This window comes from Sceloporus undulatus, chromosome 2 (genome assembly GCF_019175285.1).
Source record: "Sceloporus undulatus isolate JIND9_A2432 ecotype Alabama chromosome 2, SceUnd_v1.1, whole genome shotgun sequence".
Taxonomy (NCBI): domain Eukaryota; kingdom Metazoa; phylum Chordata; class Lepidosauria; order Squamata; family Phrynosomatidae; genus Sceloporus; species Sceloporus undulatus.
In genome coordinates, this window is record NC_056523.1 from 90,055,956 (window position 1) to 90,075,659 (window position 19,704).

At 40.6% G+C, this 19,704-nt stretch overlaps 1 protein-coding gene across 1 annotated transcript in view; it reads left to right on the forward strand.

Annotated features, from left to right (window-relative positions):
* Window positions 1-19,704, forward strand: part of FAT2 (FAT atypical cadherin 2) — a 152,833-nt gene that overhangs the window by 92,643 nt on the left and 40,486 nt on the right. Inside the window, exons 7-11 of the mRNA XM_042453782.1 lie at window positions 1,990-2,129; window positions 8,692-8,967; window positions 9,575-9,785; window positions 13,161-17,216; window positions 18,625-18,821. Of these exons, the coding sequence (XP_042309716.1) occupies window positions 1,990-2,129; window positions 8,692-8,967; window positions 9,575-9,785; window positions 13,161-17,216; window positions 18,625-18,821 (4,880 nt within the window). The remainder of the gene's footprint in view (window positions 1-1,989; window positions 2,130-8,691; window positions 8,968-9,574; window positions 9,786-13,160; window positions 17,217-18,624; window positions 18,822-19,704) is intronic.

A 19,704-nucleotide genomic window follows, 5' to 3' on the forward strand; every position in this document is an offset into this window, starting at 1 on the left:
TCTTGTCTGGATTCAGCTTCAATTTGTTTTTCCTCATCCATCCCATTACCTTCTCCAGGCATTCATTCATTAGCTGAGGCTGTATTTGAAGGAATGGGGAAATATATTTGGGTGTCATCAGCATACTGCCCCATACCTTCGGATAATCTCTCCCAATGGGGCTAGAATGGCACCTTGTAGTATGCTGTATAACAGCTCTTTTTTAAAAAGAGCAGCTGTCACTAAGCACCACCATCTGGAATCTTCCTGAGATGTAGGAGCCACACAGTGCCTCCAAATCCCCCAGGTGTTCCAGTGGGATACCATAGTCAATGGTATCCAGCGCTGCTGAGAGCTCCAAAAGTACCAGCAGGGACACAGTCCCTCTGTCAATTCTCATGCAGAGATCATCCACTAAGGTGACCATAGCAGTCTCAACTTCATATCCGGTTCTGTAGCTGGTTTGAAATGGGTCCAGGTAATTGATATCATACAAGACTTCCTGGAGTTGGAAAGCAATTGCCCTCTTGATTACCTTGCCCAGAAAAGGGAGATTTGAAACTAGTCTGTAGTTATTTAAGTGCAGCGGGATTTTTTTTTCTTTTAAATTAAGGGAGAGCTTTTTAAGAAGTAGTCATACCACCACTTCTTTTAAACATGATCAAATATTACCTTCCTTGAGAGGTGCATTAATTATAGTAACTGAGATCTAATTGCATCTTCTCCCTGAGCCACCAGCCAGGAAGGACAGGGATCGAGAAGACAAGTTGTCTTCCTCACTTGCCAGGCAGCTTGTTCACATCAGTGGTACTCACCAATTGGAACTCCTAATCATAGAGTCATTGGACACAGAGGAGTTTGTCACATGGGGACAACTGGAAGTGTAAACAGAGTTTATCCTGTGAAAATTGTGCATTCGCAATTAAGATTTTCACACGACGTCATGATTAAAGTACCATTTTCCCAGGAATATCCCATGAAAATCACTCATTTGCACACATTCGCAATAAAGATTTTCACATGACGTCACAATCAAAAGTGATTAAAGCACCATTAACCCTGGAATAACCAGGCAATAAACAGTAACAAATTGTTCATGGGAAAATCTTGTGAATGATTTGTTGCTGTTTATTGCCTGGTTATTCCCTGGTGTTATTCCCGGGAAAATGACTGCTATGTGTGAAAATCTTAATTGCACTTTTATAGTAACTGTGCAATTTTCACTGGATAAAGCTCATTTAAACTTCCAACTTCCCCCCATGTGATAAACTCCTGAGATCAATTGTGACAACAGAAGCCTTTCATAGACATTTTCTACACCCATCTTTTACACTGTTCTACTACCTCCTCTAGATTAGTGGTTCTCAAACTTTTTCATCCTGGGCACCCTTCTACATCTACATAAGCACGTTGGGGCTCCCTCTCACTTGAGATAGTATATGGGATTTTGGCTTTAGAAAGAGCAAAAGGAAAAGAAAGAAAAGGATAATTTTTGTTCCTTTCAAAGAAAAAAATGAGGGATTTTACTTATGGAAAGAACAAAGGGAAAGTTCCACCAGTCCAGGGATTTTGCCTGTGGAAAGAGCAAAGGGGAATGAAAGACAGTGAACTTTGCTCCTCCTCCCTCCCAAACTAGTGCCATGCACACACAATCCCCGCCCCGCCCCGCAACTCACTTTCTTCTCTTCCTCTCAGTTCCTTCCATGTGGTCTGAGCTGAAGGGGATGCTGAAAACGTGTTCCAAGCACTACCCCTCTCCGGAGGGTCAGCTAATCTGAGTCTTGAGAAACCCTTGAGAAACTGTCACACACCCCTTAGTGGAGGCACCCCATAATTTGAGAACCTAAACTCTAGATATTTCTCATCAGATTCCGTGAATAGGATTATTACAAATGCTACCAGCTGTGAGAATTGTTTGCCACCTGGTTCATCCTCCAAAGAGATGCTGGTATTCAAACACCTGGTATCCTTCCCAGTTCTGCCTTCTAACCTTTCTTCCTCTTTTCTAAGGTGGTAACGATCAAATGGATTTTGATATTGAGAAGAGCACTGGCAGCATTGTCATTGCAAGAGCCCTGGATGCAAAGAAAAGATCCAATTACAACCTCACAGTGGAAGTCACCGATGGATCAAGCATCATCAAGACACAGGTCAGCATCCACAAAACCTCTTTCAGATCCTTTGGTAATCTATAGGGATCTTCAATAAGAATGAGAATGGGCATTAGATACAGAGTTGTAGCTGTCATTAAAAAAAATCACCACTAGAAAACCGTACTTGAGTTAAACTATCTTTGTGAAGTCGAAGTCTTTCAGGCCAGCATCCATAGTTTTTTGTGGGTTTTTCGGACTACAGTGGTACCTCGGGATACGAATTACCCAGGTTACGAATTTTTCGGGATACGAATAAATCCCATAGGGATTTATTGTTTCGGGTTACGAAGGTTTTTTCGGGTTACGAAAAAAACCCTGGCGCTGTTTTAAATGGAGCCGCGGCAGAGCCGCGGCTTTTTTTCCATTAGCGCCTATGGCAATTCGGGTTACGAAGGTTTTTCGGGTTACGAAATTAGCCGCGGAACGAATTAATTTCGTAACCCGAGGGAGCACTGTATGTGGCCATGTTCTAGAAGAGTTTCTTCCTGACGTTTTGCCAGCATCTGTGGCTGGCATCTTCAAAGAATGCTTGCCTGGAAAGGAGCTGGGTATATATATACTGTGTGACCTGGAAAGGCAGGAGTGATTTGCATGTGTATTGTTCTGTTGCTAATGGCATGCCTTGGGGTAAGAGTGTCTGCAAAAGAGGGTTGGTGTCTGCTGAAATTCTGGACCATGCCAACAACTACCACGTCAGGATGCACAGGGAAGCCATTGAAATCCACAAACACCTGGACAATTTCAACAGGAAAGAGGAAACCCTTAAAGTAAACAAGGTTTGGCTACCAGTCCTGAAAAATAGCAAGATTAAGACTAAACAAATGCAAATGAGAAATCTCCCAGGGTCAAGGGTTTCCCAGCAGACAATGAGCACTAATCAAGCAGACACTAATCCTCTTTTGCAGAGTCTCCTACCCTGAGGTCTGCCATTAGCAACAGAACAATACACATGCAAATCACTCTTGCCTTCCCAGGGTCACACAGTATATATATACCCAACTTCTTTCTAGGCAAGCATTCTCTAAAAATGCGAGCGACAGATGCTGGCGAAACATCAGAAATAAACTCTTCTAGAACATGGCCACATAGCCCGAAAAAACCACAAAAAACTATAAACTATCTTCTTAGATTGTAGGTGTCATTGGGGTTTCAAAGGTGCCCAATACTGTCTTTCCCCTCTGAATTAGGAACAACAAAATGAACACTCTTTTTAATGCAAGTACTTTGAAAGAACAAGAACCAACATTTTTTCATCTCTTGGTCAGTGAGAATATCCAATTTGGGAGCACAGTAAAGAATAAAAAGAAGAGGAGCATTCTTACCAGGAGATGTCATTCTTTCTTCAATTTGTTTTTGTTTGGTTTTTTTATTTATATACTGCTATTCCAAAGATCATAGCGGTGAACAGCAAGTACGCTAATTAGCAAGTAAGCTAATTTGCCCCCAACAGTCTGGGTACTCATTTTAGCAACCTCGGAAGGATGCAAGCCTGAGTCGAGCTTGGGCCCTTTTGCTGGTCTAGAACTCACAACCTTGTGGTTTTGAGTGAATGGCTGCAGTACAGGCATTTAACCACTGCGCCACCAGGGCTCCTTCTGTAACAGATGCTAATGTACTCTAGTAATGAGAGAATTAAAAATTCTGCAGTTGCCTGCTGTATGTATGTGGCAGAATTTGTAATACTCAGTAAAGTAGATGACAGCGAGTGGTGTCTGGGGGGAAATGACATTTTCAAAAAAAATTTAAAATGCAGTATTAGACATCTTTACATTATAAGTCATTGTGATACTTTAAGAACATAAAATGCATTGTATATAACTTGGTTTTGGCATATAATAATTGTGTTTGATATATTAAAAGTACACTTTATTCAGAATGTAATAATAAGTTGAACTTTTGTTGTTGTTGTTGTTGTTGTTGTTACAAATGGAATTATAAGGCCCTGAGCTGTAGGGGACCCCTGACCTATAAGGAACCTCTTGGGTTTTTGGGGGGGAAAGAAAAATCTCACTGTAACAGGAAACTATCAACATTAATGAAACAAAGAAAACTATTTTGTCTCCTCTAGTTTGCCATAGTGTCAGGCAAATAGAACATGCTAATTCCTATTAAAAACAAAGTAAAAGAAACAAAGACAAGGAATTGTATTGAACTGACACTGTATGAAGTCTTAAACAAGTCTTATAGACATTTTAGAAATGATATTGGGACTGCAACTGGGGCAGCTTGACACCACTTTAACTGCCATGGTTCAGTGTGATGGAATTCTAGGATTTGTAGCTTTGTGATATATTTAGCCTTCTCTATCAGAGAGTTTTGGCGCCACAACAAGCTCCAAATTCAAGGATTCCATAGGATGGAGCCATGACAGTTAAAGTGGTGTCAAACTGCATTAATTCTGCAGAGTGGGCCTTTATTAACACCTTTTCTTAAACATTTTAGTCATCATTCTAAAAGAAAGTATTCCATAATTGATTTTTCCCCCTATTCTTTCAAAGAAAATCCTCAAGAAAAACACATTTTCCCCATTTTTTTCTGTCTGGGTGTGCTTCACATCTCTAAGCATGGTCCTGAGTTTGCAAAGTCATGAAGATCTCTCATCCATCAGGTCCCCACAAGTTAGAGCCCACTTAATGTCGCAGAGGAACAACAAGAAATTAGCTGGCATGGCTGGAAAAGGAACAGAAAAAGGTTTCATCTTTCACCTGCTTCTCTAGTATTTATTCAAACATCACCATAGAGCACAACTAAATGTTTTGAAACTAGTTTAGCAGCCATAACCTGATGACTCTAAATTTCATCAGCACATGGAAGAGCTGAATGCAATGTAGGAGCTTTTTTGCTAGCAGCCATGGCATTTAGAGAAGGTCAAAATGACCTAATATTTATAATTTGGACCAGAATTTGGAAATCTGCTTTTTAAAAGTAACACATCATTACTTGTTACTGTGTTTATAGAGTATTTTCTATTTATGTTTCTATTTCTAATTACAAAGCTGAAAAAGTAATTATTATTTTTAATTTTTTGTGGGTTTTATGGGCTATGAGGCCATGTTCTAGAAGAGTTTATTCCTGGCGTTTCTGTGGCTAGCCTTTTCAGAGAATGCTGGCATGGAAGAGAATGGAGTATATATAGTGTTGGTTGAGAGGAAGTGATTTACATGCAATCTGTGTATTGCTCAGTTGTTGAATGGCAAGACCTCAGGGTATCTATTTAATTAATGATCCATTGTCTGCTGCCCCCCCCCCGAGTGGTTTTCATTTGCATTTGCTGGGTCTTGATTTTGGTGTTTTTTAGGACTGGTAGCCAAACTTGGTTTACTTTAAGAGTTTCTTCTTTCCTGTTGAAGTTGCCCAGGTGTTTATGGATTTCAATGAGTTTCCTGTGCATTCTGACCTGATAGTTGTTGGCTCCACCTTCAATATGACACCCCTTCAAATAGTTATACAATGAATCCTATTGTAGAACAAAGTCAGGATATAAATCCTTGAAATAAACAAATAAAATAAAATTATAGAGGACTATCAAATCATCTCTTAACTGACTTTTCTTCAAGCTAAACATGCCCAGTTCCCTAAGCCTCTCCTCATAAGACATGGTTTCCAGAACCCTCACCATTTTGGACACCCTCCTCTGGACACACTCCATGGCCCATGTAGACATGTCCTTCATCACACCCTTTTTACCTAAAAAGCAACTTGTTACAGGTAACTACATCACATGCAATACATTCCTTCCAAGCTTCAGTATAGCTATGCCTTTTGGCTCTGGCATCTAGCTTCTTTGTCTAGTGCTGGGAAGGTTCAGAAGGAGGTTCACCTATTAAAACAAGGTTTTCAGCAATGTTCTAATCAGATCAGTACTTTACTGATAATCATAAGAGTTATAGATGGGAATGTGTGGGATGAAGTGATTGAGAATGCCATTCTTCTATGAATCAGTAGTTGGTCAATGCTACTTTGAATGTCCTACAACCTTGTCCTGCCACTAAGAGTCATTGTCTGCCATCTTTGGCCGACTTGCACTCTCCCAGCCTCCAAGGAATGTCTTTCTCTGTTTACTTTGGCACTGACAGTCACTGCTGAATGTGTGGAACCTGCTGTGGCAAAATCCCAGCAAGCTGGATTTTGCAAAAGAAAGAGAGTTGTTGCATCAGGCCATGTTTTTTTTTTAAAAAAGAGGTGGTTATGTGATGAAATGCAGTCAGATAAAATAAAAAGAAACTTTCTGCAACATTTGACAGCATGTTTAGGGAAGGGTGTATTGTTCCTGTTACTAGGGGGAAGCTTTTGCAATTATGTTTCTTCTGATATATGTACACGCACACGCACACACACACACACACTCCATCCACTTCATTTCTATTCATATGATTCCTAGCACCTGTTCCCACTATGAAATAGAACAAATTGCCAATCGGTGTAAATGACCCTCATTCCCATTTGAAACTGGTTCCTGTCACAGTGTGATCAAATCCTGTCATGATAAAGCAAGGCAAAAGCAAAAACAGAAAAAGAACAAAAAAAACCCACAGTTTTTCCAGAGAGTAGTTTCTATGCGGTTCTTTTCAGAAGAATAAATTCTGAAGCGAGTTCAGTAAGTGGGAATGACAGATCAGAATCGATTCATTCTGGAGGGGAGGGACAAATGGCAGAGGGGTATTTACCATCCCTCCTCAATTTTTGACAGATCCACCATTCACCCCCCCCCCACTTTGTTTTTTAAAATAAAATTCATCAGAAATTCAATTCAAAGGCAAGTAGTTGCAAAACCAATAAATCTAATTTTTGATGAATTTTTTTAAAAAAAAGACCCTGCCATGCTTGGATCGGGTGATCCAAGGGTGGAAAGAGTCTGGCAGGGACCCCTGGGAGTCTCCCTCCCCCTTGCCAGGCATGGATCGGGTGATCCAAGAGTGGCAGGGGTCTAGGAGAGACACCTGGGGTTCTCCCTCTCCCCTGTCAAGTAGCACGGGTCTGGGAGTGTCCCCTTGGGTTGGGCGATCCAAGGGTGGCAGGGGTCTGAGAGGAACCCATGGGAGTCTCCCTTCCCTCTGGCATGCTCGGATCAGGTGATCCAAGGGTGACAGGGGTCTGGGAGGGACCCAAGGAGGTCTTCCTCCCACCTGCCACGCTTGGATTGGGCGATCCAGGCATGGCAAGGGTCTGCATGGGACCCCCTTACATCACTGATGATGCACAGATAATTGACATGCATATTGATCAGTGCAAACTAGTGGTGATGACAATTGCACCAAAAAAGAAGCGATTACAGGGGGTAATGAAAAGGTCCGCTTTCATAGTGGGAACTAGGGACCTTTTGTAATCGATTTACCAACACAGAGTGAATGCGAATAGCACTCCAATTTCAATGTAAGTGGGAATGAGCCCCTAGAATAGAACTAGCAGAAACTGAGCTACACATAGAATCATAGAGTTGGATGGGACCACAAGGGTCATCTAGTCCAAGCCCCTGGTATACAGGAACTCTCAGTCAAAGCATACCCACCAGCCTGTAATTCTGACATTTGCTCCAAAGCATACCCATCACTTTAACTGCCATGGCTCAATGCTATGGAATTCTGGGATTTGTCATAGCCAATGTGCAACCAAACCAGTTTATTGGCAAACATTCATTTTGTGTCACCTTTTTTGTTCTCCTAGTTCTTGCCTCTCCTTGGCATCATATCTCCCTTTCTTCTCCTCCTCCCTCTCTGTCCACACAGACTTCAGAGTTTCTTCCTGAGAATCCATGAAGTTATCCTGTCATCAAGTCAGGGTTGTCATCTACACCCAACGGCCTTAGGCAGCTGCCAAAATCCCAGCAACCTGGAAGAGCTTCTTCCCACTGACACTTGCTTTGTCTTTCCCATTCATTCATTCATTCATTCATTCCTGCTGGATCTAGCTGCCAGTTTAATTTATTATTAAACTGTATCCTTATATGCTGTCACTTCTTGGAGGCATTGTGGGAAAATAGAATGGTGGTGACAGTCTTCTAGTGTTACCCAGTGTCTACCAATGTAGGAAAGGGCCCATCAAACAGCTCTGCCCCCAAATTTGGGGCCAAACTTGCATAAAATCATCCAAAACAATCACCACAAATAGGTTTAAATACAGAGCTTGGGAATTTACTCTCTTAGATTCTAGTTCCCTGGATTGCCAAGCCAAAAAAAGTCACTTTTGAAGCTGTGTTTAAATGTCAAAATGGACAAACACTGGCAAGAGCTGTGAGGGTAAGTATGAAGAAGGAGCACAGGTAAGAAAAGCAGTGTTCATAGTTGACGTTTGGTTAGCAAACTGTTCCCCTGTACATATCTGTCTGAAGTTGGAAGTTCAAGAAGGCTCTCTGTACACTATTTTGAGTATCTATTTTAGACATGTGCTTATATACATGGTAAGGAACATGCAAACAAACACTGTTGACTCTGGCATACTAAATACACATCTGTGACAAAGTTTTGTGTGGGGAAAAATGGTATTCTTATATAAAAATTCACTTCATTCCAGACTTGAATCTGCCTTCTCTTTTACACACTTTCTCTCCATACTTCTGTAGGCCTATGTCCGAGTGATCGGCATCAACCAGCATGGCCCCCAGTTCTTGGAATACCAGTATGAGGTGCACATTCCTGAAGACACACCACCTGGGACAGAATTCATTCGGGTCGGTGCAACAGACAAGGACCAGAAGAAAGGACTGATCTATACCCTTCAGAGCAGCGTGGATCCCAGAAGCATGAAGCTGTTTCAGATGGACCCCAGCAATGGTGCACTCATGTCTGTAGCAGGGCTTGATTTTCAAACGATGTCACTGCACACATTGACAGTTATGGTATGTGAGTCGCAAAAAAAAAAAAGCAATATGATTGTTTGATGCATACCCTGCTCTGTTTCAAGGATTCAGTATGGCTCACAACTAATACAATATATTGATTTGAAGGATCAAAAAAGCCCCAAAAGCCATATAAATATTTTTGTGGGAAGGACAGGGTGACTTTCTAAGTACCTGTTTGTTTAAAAAAAAGATCTGCAGAATGAGCTGGGATAAGGAGGAGAGACCTCAGTCCCAGGATGTAAAGGCAATATATTCTCTGGAATCCTATACTACATGTACATAGGTCTTCCGACCCAAATCTTAGACTGCTCTTCTGTTCTAGTAGCAACACCAGATCTCACTCTGTACATATGTATATGTATGAGTTTACAAGTTGGATGAGGAATGGAGGTATACAAGTGGCCCTGCTCCTGTTGTGACCCATAGATTCAGTCACCTGAGAATTCTCTTCAGTGGCATGAAAGTGGAATAAAAATGATATCAAAAAAAAGGCTGACCTTTTATCACATAGCACCTGGCATTCTGTTACTGGAAAGATTTCATTTGGTAATAACCTCTGTTCCCTAAAACAGAGACTCACATGTGCATGTCCTCTGACAATCAGGTGCGAGACCAAGAGGGCCCAATCAAGCGAGACTTTGCCAGAGTTGTGATCCATGTTGAAGACTGCAACAATCATCCTCCCCAGTTCACCAACCTCCATTACAATGCAGAGATTCTGGATGCAGCTCCAGTAGGCACAGAGGTTGCACAAGTCCGAGCCCTGGATCAGGATCAAGGAATTAATGCTGAAATCCACTACCACCTTGTGGCAGGTAAGGGACTTGAGCAAGCCATAGCTGATGGCAAGTTGTCAGCTTTCCTGAGTAAAGATTGCAATAACATAGTAGTAACTATGGGTATTTTTACTATCTGCACTATACAGGCATACCTAAATTATCAAAGCCTCTGACAGTGAAGCTTTTTTTTTTTTTTGACAAGTCTTTTATGTCTCTACTCAGCCTGCCACTTTTCTACTTCATCTTCTGTCTAGCTGGGTTTTTTCTAGTTCCTTAGGCATTGGGAAGAAGATGAAGGAGATCTGGAGAGACACAGACTTTTGATTTTGAATTGTAGGAACATTCTGCAGTAAGCCAGTGCAGTAATCAAAACAAAGGGACTACTCAAGCCAATCTTGTAGTTGTGTGTGCCTGCCAACAACAGACACGGTAAATGGCAGCTCCCTCCAGAAACCCTTGCTGAGCATGTATGAATAGCAAAACAGAGGGAGAAAGAAGAGCAGATACTCATGCCTCACCAGTTCACACCACCCCATATTTTAAAAGCATAGATTTATCATTGGCCACCAAAGTGGAAATCGTAGCAAAAGTCAAGGCTGGGTTTTGTTTTGTTTTTTTAAAAGTCATCTTTGGATGCATTTTGGAAGGAGCCTTCAGGCAATCTCTAGAAGGTTCAAACTGTTTACTTATGCAAGGCTTATCTGATCTTGTTGTTTCATTTGACATGCACATATTGTTAATTTTGAATTAAAAGGTTGCTAAAACTTGTTGAATGACTCTCCATTTTTGTGATATAGGAACCTATCCCTAGTCTTTCACATTTTTTCTGCCTGCACCTCATTTTCTGTTAAAGAAGTAAAGTACAGGAACATAACTCCTTCCTTAATTGAGGTATACCATATCTTAAAGTGTGTGTTTTTCTGTTGTGCTATAGAACATACTTGCTTGAACACACAGTGACCAAACTTAGTGTGTTATCTAATGAAGACATTGGTAAGGTTTAGGACCAAGTCTATAGCTGTTTCAGGCACCTGCTGAACATACACTTTGGATTTCTGTATCTTTTGCTCTGGAATGCAAGGTTTAGGGCCGCTTGTGACCAAATGTGACAGTTACACCTAGAATGATGTCCTAAGCATATTTGTGAAAGTCAAAAATCTGTCAGCAGCCTTCCTTTTAAAGAATATTGCTGGTTCTGGTTCCATGTGGAACTGAATGTGAAACACATTTTAAGGATTTTAGATGTGATAATCTTTGCATACTTTTGTATCATTTATATCAACATGGGCAGCACTGGGTAAATTTTCTATTACTATATATGTGACACTAGTTTGGATTTTAAAAATTTCATGATCTATGGAGAAGCATGTGAATGTTTGTGTCCTACCACACTGCATGCTTTATCACTTTAGAAGACTTCGTATGAAGAGAAAACAGTGTCTTAGGTCCCCCAACTCTTACACTGTGATCCCCAAATTCATCAGACATTTTATTCTTTGCACAACTTCATGTTCTTGCATTATTATAAATTACCTACAGCAGCCTAATAATCTACAACATGATTCATCCTGCATATGCTGCAGACTACCATCTGGTGTTTATAAAGTGCAAACTTTGGAACATGTAATTAGTTACTGTAGAATCTAATCTCCAGCAGCTTCATTCTTTACACATTGTATGTACTAGCAAATTTTTCCTTCTGTAATAACTGCAGGCTATCTCTTGGTAAGATAAAGCAAACTGGGAAGAAAGGTCCTGTCTGCACTTGCCAGGATACTCCAGGGGCAGCATGGAGTATCCTGGTCCTGGAACTTCCCCCACCTCCCCATTACTTTGGCCCTTTGTTCCAACATCAGGCAGCTGTTCACACATGCATCCCACTGTGCTGCCTGGTATGGCCACCGTAGAAGTGCATTGTTTCACTTTGAAGTCAGAGCCAGGCACCCAGTGATGATCACATAGCTAGGCATTTCTTTCTGACCTCAGAGCAAATTCACCATGGCAATGGCAGATACCCTGGGCAGTACAGCGGGATTATTTTATTGTTATTTCATTTATTTCATTTGTATGCCTCCTTTCTCCCAGGAGAGACCCAAGTCTGCTCACAGACAAGGCAGCTCACAGGAGTGCATTTCAAAAAGCTGCCCAGCTTCAGAATGGAGGGCTCCGGTTCTTCCAGGAAAATCTGGAGCAAATATGGAGTTTCTTAACATGTTTAAAGGGGGGTAGACCCTGGTTCTGGTGCTGAATGTTCTGGACATAATCTGGTCTGTTCACACTAGAACAGAGTTTGGGCTCTGTGTCATGTGGTCCCCTTGTGGTGAAACCAATTTATCTGGCCATCCAGACAGGACTGAAGTTTTTTTTAAAAAAATTATTTATTTAGCAGCACTATCAAATAAAGTACTGTGTGTTTTTGTTTCTTCCTTACCTCCATTGTAACACATGGTCAGTCTGTATCATGTTGATTGTTGTATGTCTTCAAGCTCCGATTTAACACAACCTTAAGTCAAGTCTATAATTGGGTTTTCTTGGAAAGTTTCTTCATAGGGAGTTTACTGTTGCCACCTTCTGAGGCTGAGAGAGTGTGACTTGCCCTAAGTCACTCAGTGAGTTTCCCTGGCTGACCTGGGATTTGAACCCTGGTCTCCAGAGTCATAGTCCAGCACTCAAATCACTATACCAGACTGGCATGTTTAGTAGATCAATTTCATCTAGTTAATTCTAGCCACTACTGCCTTCTAAAAGTACAAACAGGTAATTCTGTTTAGCCAGCTTGCTGAACAAACTGCAGTGGCTGGACTGTGAGCGTTTTTCTTCAGTGAGTTCAGCTTACTGGCTCTTGACCCTGCTGTGCATTTATAAACACACTTGTTCCCTATCAGTTTTTGCTGCAACTTATCTCCAAGTCATCTGGACCTAACTGCAGCATATTGGTCTGTTAACCTTTCTAACTGATGCATGGCCTGGGCTGTCCATGCTTTGTACACTGTCACATTCCTATGTTGCTTTAAACAGAGTGTAGCCTTTCCTGGAAGAGATCAGTATCCATTATACTCTCTTGACCAGAATCCTCTAAGTGATAGTTGTTATTCAGAAGTGCCACTCAGATTAATGGAGCTTACTTCTGAGTAAACTAGGACAGGACCAGAGTCCATCTTTATCCCTTTAGCTTGGCCTATTATATGTAGAAAGTCTCTTATATTATAAGCTGCAGTTAACATGGGTTTCCCTCACCCCCTCACCCCATCAAGAAATGTTTGTTAAAAGCATCCATTTTTCAGTAACTGGAATGGGTACATTTCAGTACATTAGTCTTATTTGTGTATATGAAAAACAATAAGCATAATGACAACTTAGGAACAGTTTTTCACCCTTCATTTAAGCATTTTAACTTTTGTTTGTTTTCAGGCAACAATGGAGATTCCTTCACCATTGACATGTTCTCTGGAATTATTACCATTTCCCATAAGCTCCATCACTCCAAACAAGAGAGATTCACTCTCACTGTAAAGGCAGAAGATCAAGGATTTCCCCAGCTGAAGGATTCAGCTACAGTGAATATTTACATTAAGCCCTCTGATGACACACCTCCACAGTTCTCTGAACAGCAGTATGTTGTAGAGATCAGTGAATTTGCTGTTATTGGTTCTTCTGTCATTTTTGTTTCAGCTACTAGCCTTTCTTCAGTTACTTATGAAATAAAAGAAGGCAATGAGGATAGCTTATTTTCCATCAATTATCAATCTGGCCTTATTTCTCTGCAAAAGAATCTAGATTTTGAGCAGTCTTCATCTTATCAATTGAAAATCCGTGGCACCAACATGGCAGGATCATTTATGGATGTCCCAGTGTTTGTTTTTGTTGTAGACGAGAATGACAATGCACCCGCCTTTGATAAGCCATCCATTGTTGGCTGGATCAGTGAGAATGTTCCTAAGCATAGTATGGTTGTGGATGAAAACAATGCCCCACTAGTGATACGTGCATCAGATGCTGATCAAGACTCTAATGGTTTGTTAGTCTATGAAATTTTACAGCCAGCGGCACTGAATTTTTTCAAAGTAGATCCTGGCATGGGCACTCTCACAACTCTTGCTGAGATTGATTATGAGCTTTTCCCAGTTTTCCACTTCAGTGTTCATGTGCATGACAGTGGCTACCCCACTTTATTTGCTTCCAAACCTACTGAAGTCACCATTTACATCAAGGATGTAAATGATTGTCCTCCAGCATTTACAAAAGATATTTATGAACTTTCTGTAAACCTTCCTGTCCATCCCAATATGGAGATTTTTACAGTACATGCAGAAGATGTCGACTCAGAGATAATCTACAGTATCTTTGAAGGAAATAATGACAGCGTTTTCTACATCTGCCCAACAACTGGTGTCATCTTTGTGTTAAACACTACTACCTTAGGCCTCTATCATGAACTCACCATCAGAGCTGGTGATGGCTTATATACAACTAGTGCTTTGGTTAGAATTAATTTTGTTGAGGCACAAGAAAGCAGCTTAATATTTGATCAAGATTTATATACAGCAACAGTGAAGGAAAACTCCACAGAAGTTCAGACTCTGACTGTTCTTGGTGTCACTGGAAATCAACTGAATGAACCGCTCTTTTATTCTGTCATGAATGGCACAGAACAGTTCAGGATAATCCAGTCTTCAGGAGTGCTCCAGACCAAGGGTGTGGCATTTGATCGGGAAACTCACGATATGTATGAGATTGCAGTGGAAGTAAAAGACATTAGAAATCCACCCAGGGTATCTCAAGCATTAGTAAAAATATACGTGGATGACATTAATGACAACCCTCCTTATTTTGAAAATGCACCCTATTATGTAGTAATACAAGATGGCACTGAGCCAGGTGATGTCATCTTTCAGGTGTCTGCAACGGACAAGGACCTGGGAAATAATGGAGTAGTTTTTTACTCCTTTGTAGAAGACTACAAATACTTTTGGATTGACCCATACTTAGGGGATATCTCACTCAAGAAACCCCTTGATTATCAGGCATTAAATAAATACACACTCCGGGTTGTTGCCAGAGATGCTGGTGAGCCTCCCTTGTTTGCTGAAGAAGAGGTTCTAATCACAGTGAGGGACAAATCGAACCCCTTGTTCCAGAGCCTCTTCTATACTGTGAAAGTGCCTGAGAACATCCCATACTACACACCAGTTCTCCACATCCAGGCTCGGAGTCCTGAGGGCTTGCGCTTAATATACAATATTATTGAAGAAGAAGCCCTGAAAAAGTTCAGCATTGACTTCAAGACTGGTGTACTTATGGTCACTAGTCAACTGGATTATGAATCTGATATAAAACATACCTTTACAGTCAGAGCCACAGACACAGCTGTGGGTGCCTTTTCGGAAGCAATAGTAGAAGTCCAGGTTGAGGATGTTAATGACAATTCACCTGTATTTTCTCAGATGGTCTATACAGCATCTGTCTCTGAAGGTATGCCACCACAGACCCCCATTGTACAGCTCTTTGCTAATGATAGAGATTCAGGGAGGAACAAGCTCATTTCATATCAGATTTTGGAAGACCGTTCAGGTGCATCAAAGTTCTTCACTGTCGATTCCAGTACAGGTGAAATAACTACAACTCAGGTGGTAGATTATGAAGCAAACCATGAATTTCACATCAAAGTGAGGGCCACTGATTATGGAGCACCTCCTCTCAGCAGTGAAGCCCTTGTGATGGTCAGTGTATTGGACGTCAACGACAATCCACCCAAGTTCGATCAGCTTCACTATCAGGCCAATGTGAGTGAAATAGTCAGCTGTGGCCATGTTGTGATTAAAGTGCAGGCCTTTGACCCTGACAGCTGGGACACATCTAGGTTGGAATATCTGATACTTTCAGGGAATGAGAAAAGACATTTCACAATGAACAGCACTTCAGGAATCATTTCCACACTGAACCGTTGCAAAAGAGACCTAGAACCTTTTTATGATCTCACAGTCTCTGCTTCAGATGGAGTGTTTAAGACCACTGTGCCAGTATACATCAATACCACAAATGTCAATAAACATAGCCCATCTTTTCAGCAGGATGTTTATGAAGCAGTATTGGCTGAAAATGCTAAAGTAGGAACTAAGGTGATTGAGTTACTAGCGATTGACCCAGATGATGGTCCATATGGCACTGTAGATTATACCATCATAAACAAGCTTGGCCAAGAGAAATTTGCAATTGATGAACTGGGACGCATTGAAACACTGCAAAAACTGGACAGGGAAAATTCAACAGAGAGGGTTGTTGCTATTAAAATCATGGCCAAGGATGGAGGAGGAAAAGTGGCATTTTGCACTGTCAAAATCATACTCACAGATGAAAATGATAATCCACCTCAGTTCAAAGCTTCTGAATATATCTTGTCTGTCCAGTCCAATGTGAGCAAAGGATCCCCTGTCATTCAAGTACTAGCATATGATGCTGATGAAGGAGTGAATGCTGATGTCATGTACTCTGTTGATTCAGTGGAGGAGGTTATTGTGGAAGATGTTATTGAGATTAACACTATCACAGGAGTTGTTAAAGTCAAGGAGAGCCTCAATGAGTTAGAAAATAGAACAGTGAATTTTAAAGTCAAAGCTGAAGATGCCAGACCTCCTCATTGGAATTCTATTGTTCCAGTCAACCTTCAGGTTGTTCCAAAGGAAGTGTCATTGCCTAGGTTTTCTGAGCCACTGTATACCTTCTCAGCATCTGAAGACCTCCCAGAGGGATCAGAAATAGGGTCAGTTAGAGCTGTGGCAGAGGACCCTATCATCTACAGTTTGGTAAAAGGGACAACAGCTGAAAGCAATGAAGAAGGCATATTTGCTTTGGATAAGCAAACAGGGGCCTTAACTGTTCAAAAGGCAATGGACCATGAAAAGATGAAATGGTACCAGGTTGATGTTTTAGCTCACTGCTCACACCAAGATACTGAGTTGGTTTCTTTGGTATCCATAAACATCCATGTCAAAGATGTAAATGATAATAAACCCATTTTTGAGGCTGATCCCTACAGGGCCTTTGTTATGGAGAACATGCCAGCAGGAACTACTGTGATTCAAGTCACTGCTAATGACCAGGATACTGGTAGTGATGGGCAGGTGACCTACAGTTTAGGATCAGAACCAAACAATGTCAGAGAACTCTTCACAATTGACAGTGAAAGTGGCTGGATCATGACACTTAAAGAGCTAGACTGTGAGGTTCAGGAAATCTACCAGTTTTTTGTTGTGGCATCAGACCATGGCAGGAAAATTCAGCTGTCTTCTGAAGCCGTAGTAGAGGTCACCATCACTGATGAAAATGACAATGCTCCACAATTCACATCTGAAATCTACAAAGGTTCAGTGGTTGAAAATGCTGAACCTGGGCAGATGATTACTACTCTGAGAACTATTGACAATGATATCTCAGAGCAAAACCGACAAATCACATGTTATATAACTGGTAAGAATCTACCTTTATGTTTTGATAAATTAGAATGTGTCTTGTTTTTGATAGGTATGCTTTATATTGAAACATTCCTTCTAGAAATTAGTCTTGCCAAGTTTTCAGATGTTACAAATGTAACTCCATGTGAAACTTTTTTTAATCAGGAGGTATTGTGGGACAAAAAAAAGCTAAGTATTGCTCTTTGAAACCAGAAAGCAATTCCCACATTTGGCCCCTTGCTTGGAATTTGTCATGGGGAAAATCTGAACTATCAGTGAATTGTATTATGGTAAATAATGTGAGTCTTCCTTATTGCTACTAATCATATATACCCAAGTTCTTGTGCAGTTTAGTTTGAATACACTTGCTAGGAAATATCCAAAACTCAACTCTTCACATGTAAGCTCCTTCTCTATCTTCGTTTCTTATATCCGTATATTCTTCACTTCTTCATAAACTAGGAATGTTAACAACACCTCCAGTTGTGTAAAGGTTAGGTGGTCTATTGTTTATTTTTACATAACGGATATAAACTATGGAGATACCCAACATGGCTTGTACCATTTACCTATCACAAATGTCTCATCCAAAAGAAAGTACTTGCATAGCAAAGAGTCAACTGTCACATGACCCAATTTGCAAGTTGGCAATGTGAGTTGACAGCATGTTTAGCACATTGTTAAGTGATGATGTGATTATTATGTTCTGTGCCCTTGTCATTTGTTATTGTTAACTGCTGTCAAGTCATCTTCAACATATGACAACTCTTTTAATGAGAGAACTTTATGTCAACCTATCCTCAACAGCCCTGCTCAGGTCTTGCAGACTCAGGGTTGGGGTTTCCTTGAGTCTATCCATTTGTAACACTATATCAGCTATGATAAGCACAATAATAATATCACAAAGCTGGCCCAAATGTAGTGTGACCATGGTGTTTAGTTTTAAAATACAATAAAATAATATTATTCCTGCTTTAGCAAGTTTGAGCCATCCAGCCTATATGCCGTGTTTTGATTTTGGGGGTTGGGGTTTTGGGAGTTTTAAATTGTAATTTTTAATTGTTTGATGTTTTATTTATACTATTGGAATCCGCTTTGATTCCTTTGTGAAAAAGCGGAACACTAATTATTATTATTATTATTATTATTATTATTATTATTATTTCCCTTTGTTCCTTTTAATTTATTCTGGAACAAGCTGGTTCTCTGTTTCTTCTAACCAGAACATTTGGGCTAGGTAAATGGCACAGTCCTGATGACTTGTGATCTAGATATGGATGAGTCCCTCATGAAACAGTTTTGGGGGTACTCTCCATTGTTCCAATCAGAGGCCGCCCCAAGACTTTTCCTTTTTTCTTTCCTTGAAACTCTTAATTTTTCACAAAGTGTTGCCTTCATAAGTATGCTTTCTCTTGCCTTATTAGAAGGAGATGTTCTGGGACAGTTCAGCATTAATGAGGCTGATGGAGAATGGAGGATTTTTTCCAAGAAACCACTGGACAGGGAGGATACAGAAAAATATTTACTCAGAGTTATGGTATCTGATGGAAAGTTTCAAGAGGCAACAGAAGTGGAGATCTCAGTCCTTGATGTCAATGATAACAGCCCTGAATGCAAGCAGGTGATTGTGTATGTCTACCCTTTGTGCAGATTTGGGGTGAAAACTGACCTTTGAGAAGACACATGGCAACCTTAGGCAGTCACTCCACATATCTGGAATGTTGAGCCATCCCCCACTTTTTGAAGTAGCATGAAACGTCCTCATTCCTTTGGCTGTCTGTTGCATTAAGCAGGAGGAAGAACAGGGCTGACTGAAGACATTTTGCTGTCTGAAGCAAAGGACAAGATTAGTGATGGAAAGAATATTTGAAAATATTTGTAAATAGTTTTTAAAAAAAAAAACCAAAAAACATGTTCCTTGAGAGGGCACCCCTGACAAGAGTGGTGGACAAGTATCTTTGCAATTCAAGATGTATTCTACACAAAATTCACACGTGGTTCCAATGCTTTAAAATAGCTGTATCGGTCCAAAAATTCTGATCAAATGGTGTTTTCTGCACACAAAATGCTGTTTCATGTAGAGAAATGCTGCTTTCTACAGAGAAAACAGCATTTTCTGTGCATTCAGCCACCATTTTTAAACCGGTTCAGTCATTTTAAAGCATGAAGGCATGCAGTTCTGGAAGGCTAGTTAAGCAACCAAATTTGCACCAGCAGTGGCCAAGAAAAAAAATGAAAATTTGGAGGGGCTTTGTAGGTTGTAAAAATGGAGCTCAGGACTGCATACAGCTCACAGGTTTCACGCCCCATCCCTGTTCAATAACTTGAAGGTTATCAGGTATAAGTTAGGCATTTTATAAGTTATAAATTATAAGGATCAGTTATATGAACCATTGTATAGGTTGAGATTTTATCAGGATTTTGAAGCTGTTTCTCTTTGGTAGTCAATTCATGCTTTCTCTTCTTATTTTACACTTTTTCATCCATATGGCAAAAGCTGTTCC